Below are 4,638 nucleotides of genomic sequence, written 5' to 3'. Positions count from 1 at the left end.
ACTTAGGTGTGAGTGAGTTAGGGTGTGAATGAGTTAGGCTTAGACTTAGGTTATATATATATATATCTATATATACCGGGTTGGTAGGTTGACGGGTTAATCTAACCCAACCCGTATACTTAAACGAGTCAACACGGATTAAAAGTATAAACTCGAACACAATTTGATTATTAATTAGGTTAGACAGATTGACTAGTTTACGATTTGAACCTGATTAAATTAAAATCAAACCCGAATATAAGTTAAATTTTTGCGACTATACCAGATCATCCGTATGAACTGTGAGAAAGCATGAAATGCAGCGTGAGACTGGTCAACAGTGTGAATATTAGAAAGCAAAAAATTCAGCGTCAGACCGGTCAACACTGTGCATTATGACAAGTGACGAAGAATAATATATTAAATTTATGGGGCTGCTTATAAGCCTTTAAGTCTACATAGATAATATGCAATTTGAAGTGTGTAGGGTTCTTCACCTAAAAAGAGAAAAAAAGTGTGTAGGGATAACGATGATGTTTTTATACTATTTATTTGGGGAATATGAGAAGCCTGAAGACTTCATTTGTCCCAGCACCTCTTATCTCTTCGCATCACATTAACGGGACTGCTGCAAGGAAATTAACAATGGCGTTAACTCTCTTTTCCAATTTGCCGAAGTTGCTCCTCCTATTATTCCTGCTCATCATACTTCATACTCCCAGCACCAAATCACTAGATCCAGACTCTTCAAGGTACCACTATTGTACAAACGACACCGACAGCACCTCCTTCAAGGCCAACCGCGATCTCCTCCTATCCTCCCTCACCTCCGCTGCCTCCGTCTCCGGCTTCTCCAACAACACGAAAGGCCAATCCCCCGACCAAGTTTACGGCGTCGCCCAATGCCGAGGCGACTTGAGCCTGGATGAATGCAGGACGTGCCTCAACACCATCGCAAAAGAGAGCCTTCAAGTATGCTCCAACGGGTCGTACTTGGATATATTTCATGACTACTGCATCCTTCGTTACTCCGACAAGGACTTCTTTGGCCAAGTAGATGCAAGTTATTACCGTTATAGAACTGAATCGAAAGTCAAGCAGCTGCCACAATTCAATGACAACTTAGGCAATTTGATGACCTCTCTTAAGAGCAAGGCTGCTTATGGTGACTCGTCGCGAATGTTTGCAGCCGGAATGGCGAACTATACCAGCTCTGATACCATCTATGGGCTGGTGCAGTGCACGATGGACCTTTCCAACAAAGAATGCGACGAGTGCCTTTCTTCATTAGCCAGTTCAATTCCAGATTGTTGCAACGCCAGTACAGGAGCGAGGGTGTACGGAAGGACTTGTATTATTCGGTATGACTCGTATCTTTTCTACAATAACACCTCAGCCGACGAGTTACCATCGCCTCCACCGGCTGTTCCAGCTCCTGTTTCTCCCCCGTCAGGTGCTACACCATCAAATACGACAGGCGGAGGTAATTTATGTTAGCAAATCCTAAATTACCTCACTTTGTTAAATTAGTTGTTGTTGCAGTCTACCTCGAACTTTGCATTAAATTTTTAGAAAAGAATCTAGAGAAATTTATCAAAACACCCTGTATTAATTTTGCTTTTAGATCTGTCATTCAAACTCTTACCATATATATATATATATATATATGTATGCATATTGAATATGTAACTTTAGGAAGTGATTTCTTTTGGCACTTCATTTTATTGTAGATTAATCTTCTGAAACAGAAACATTAAGTGATATTATTTACTTCTGGTGTAGGAACAAAAGGATCTACAAAAGTAATCGCTATTGTTGTTATATCTGTTGTCGCTGCATCGGCTCTCATCGTTGCTCTGTTGCTAATCTACTTTAGAAGAAGGAAGGCAGTGAGGAGATATACTAGTACGTTTCTGGTAGAATTAGCAGGTCTGACGACAAGCTATTAATTAAGTTCGTCTCCCATGTTAATTTCTTATCAACTGACAAGTTAAGCTTATCCTTCTGAGCAGACGGTGGAGATGAACACGAAATTATGAGTTCAGACTTCCAATTATTTGATTTGGGTACCCTCAAAGGCGCCACGAATAATTTTTCAGATGCAAATAAACTTGGAGAAGGTGGATTCGGACCAGTCTATAAGGTAGATCTCGCTGCAAGAATTTCGTGCTATGCTGGCATCAGGAAACGCCACTAAAGTTGCTTAAATTGCTTGCAAATTAACTTGTATATATGATGATACTCTCTCTTGCAATACAGGGGACTCTGCAAGGTGGGCAGGAAGTAGCTGTGAAGAGGCTTGCATGGACCTCGAGCCAGGGACTAGTAGAGCTAAGGAACGAGGTTGTCCTGCTTGCTAAGCTTCAGCATAGGAACCTCGTCCGGCTTCTTGGTTTCTGCTTACAAGAAAAGGAGAAGCTTCTTGTCTATGAATACCTCCCTCAAAAAAGTCTTGACAAGTTTCTATTTGGTAAACTCTACTTTCCAAATCGTTCTCTTTGTAAATATACCAACATCATTATGGTTTGCATGCGATGGTTTATCTGTATGTTAGTGATGGATAAACTAAAACATCAGAATACGAATTTTTTTTCCCTCATCTTTCTCTCGTCTGGCTAGTCTATCTCCATGACGAGAGGAACATCCTAAAAGAGATTGCATCAGCCTAAATTGGAATCAAGACTGTTGATTGACACAGGCAAATCGATCTTATTGCTAGTTCATCTTTCTTGACCAAAAAGTAAACCAAGTTCTTCTTTATAAATTAAGCAGATTCCGCTAGACGAAGCGAACTAGATTGGGGAACCCGATTCAAGATCATTGAAGGGATCAGTCGAGGCCTTCTTTATCTTCATGAGGATTCACGTCTAAAGATTGTTCATCGTGATCTTAAAGTAAGTAACATATTGTTGGATGGAGATATGAATGCTAAAATTTCAGATTTTGGTCTAGCAAAGCTTGTCAGCGTAGATGAGACGCAAAGGAATACTAGCCGAATTGCTGGAACTTTGTAAGTACAATTATATATATATATCCTAGCAAATCTCCACACACAGATTTACCGTCCTTACACTCACTGTTATGCCCATTGACTGTAAGATGTTACAGTTAGTGAGCGTTCTTTTTTTTAGTCTATAGAGGAGACTAATCTTTTGTCAATCTCTGAAATACAGCGGATATATGGCTCCAGAGTATGCTTTGCATGGGTTCTATTCAACTAAATCAGATGTGTTTAGCTACGGCGTATTAGTTCTAGAGATTCTGACAGGTCGAAAGAACAGCTGTTACGAAGAATCTGGTCAATTGGTAGACCTTCTAAGCTATGTAAGTAATGATTAACTATCCGAGTAAATTATTAATAGGAAGATGATCAAACATACTCCGAAAGCTATGTGCTTTGGCCGCCTTGAATGATGTTCAAGTTCATGGCCTGTGCCAAGCATATATCCACGAATATATTCATCTTACAAGCTTGTTTATTAATTAAATAGGTGTGGCAGCATTGGATTGAAGGGAAGGGACTTGAGGTAATAGACAGATCCATAGTTGCACATTGTCAATCGCAAGTGGCGTTGAGATGCATACATATTGGGCTGCTGTGTGTCCAGGAGGAACCATCAGAGAGACCTAACATGACATCTATCATTCTCATGCTAAGTAGTTCATCTATCACTCTTCAAGCTCCTAAGCCACCTGCTTTCCTTCTTCGAAGTGGCATGACCAGTAAGTCAAATATTCTCGACACGGAGACATCTGTTGATTCGCTCAGAAGTGCGCAATTTAGTGGAGGTGCACGCTAGTATCAAGAGCTACAACTTCAAAGAAATGGTTGTATTATATGTGCTAAGATTAAGATGTTTCCTACGGTCATTAATTGCTTGCCCATGCCATGCCTATTTTTGATTTATATGTTTCTGTGCTTACACATATTTATGTGCATATCCATATGAACTTACATTTGGATATGTTGATTCTTTCTAATAAATGAAAAAAGTTTCTGTCATTCTCCTTTGTATCTTCTACAATTATTGTTTCTGGGGTTTAAAATGCCATTTGATAGATTATAGATTGCTAACCAGAGAATCTCATTAGTTGGGCAATTTGTTAGCTACCTATTTATAAAAGCCTACCTTGGCTTGTAAGAAGAATACAGAATTTTCAGTTTTACTCTCAATCTCTTCTTGATTCAATTTGTTATCAGAGCACTAGTGCTTCTTTTGCATTCTTCTTCTTCTTCCTGCTGATGCAATTCTTCTTCTAGAGTTTCTCTTCAAGCTTTCTTGCTTGATATTTTTTTTTTCAGTCCGTCTTCTCTGCTGCTAATTCTGGAGATTTCTAACTATCATTATTGATGCTCCTTTCTCAATCCAAATCATATGATGCTTTGATGAATAGTTCCACCATTGAAGATGAATTGAATTCTTATTTTCTCCATTGTACTGGTATAGTGCTTGTTTCTCAACCTCTCATAGGCGACAATTACACTTCATGGAGTAGAGCTATGTTGATTGCCTTATCAATTAAAAATCAAGTTAGGATCTGTATTATGGACCAAATTTGAAATGATACGTAAGATGATCCTGAGATTTTGATAAGTAGTAAACCTTAAAGTCTTGGATTTATTGGCTTTGGAATTAGGTCAATCGGAGATCCGGAAAG

At 39.1% G+C, this 4,638-nt stretch overlaps 1 protein-coding gene across 2 annotated transcripts; it reads left to right on the top strand.

Annotated features, from left to right (window-relative positions):
- Window positions 1–479: 479 nt before the first annotated feature.
- On the top strand, window positions 480–3,982 carry LOC140758622 (cysteine-rich receptor-like protein kinase 25). 2 transcript variants are annotated; one of them, XM_073094856.1, is made up of 7 exons: window positions 480–1,462; window positions 1,762–1,884; window positions 1,992–2,122; window positions 2,239–2,449; window positions 2,752–2,989; window positions 3,153–3,303; window positions 3,471–3,982. In XM_073094856.1, the coding sequence occupies exons 1-7, from the start codon at window positions 541–543 to the stop codon at window positions 3,777–3,779; spliced, it is 2,085 nt and encodes a 694-aa protein (XP_072950957.1). In that variant the 5' UTR covers window positions 480–540; the 3' UTR covers window positions 3,780–3,982. The 2 variants fall into 2 exon arrangements, with proteins under 2 accessions (XP_072950957.1, XP_072950956.1); XM_073094855.1 differs by having other exon boundaries at window positions 481–1,462; window positions 1,762–1,908.
- The last annotated feature ends 656 nt before the right edge of the window (window positions 3,983–4,638 follow it).

The sequence above is a fragment of the Typha angustifolia genome, chromosome 4 (assembly GCF_048772165.1).
Source record: "Typha angustifolia cultivar Huaian chromosome 4, ASM4877216v1, whole genome shotgun sequence".
In the NCBI taxonomy this organism is placed as follows: Eukaryota; Viridiplantae; Streptophyta; class Magnoliopsida; order Poales; family Typhaceae; genus Typha; species Typha angustifolia.
The sequence above is the reverse complement of the archived record's forward strand: the minus strand, read 5'-3'. Positions and strand labels throughout refer to the sequence as shown.

Excerpts from the sequence above, each read along its gene's own strand:
- LOC140758622 (XM_073094855.1), top strand. The coding sequence starts at position 541 with ATGAGAAGCCTGAAGACTTCATTTGTCCCAGCACCTCTTATCTCTTCG. Across the intron at positions 1,909-1,991 it reads GTTTCTGGTAGAATTAGCAG|ACGGTGGAGATGAACACGAA; the intron begins GTCTGACGACAA and ends CCTTCTGAGCAG. Across the intron at positions 2,450-2,751 it reads TCTTGACAAGTTTCTATTTG|ATTCCGCTAGACGAAGCGAA; the intron begins GTAAACTCTACT and ends TAAATTAAGCAG.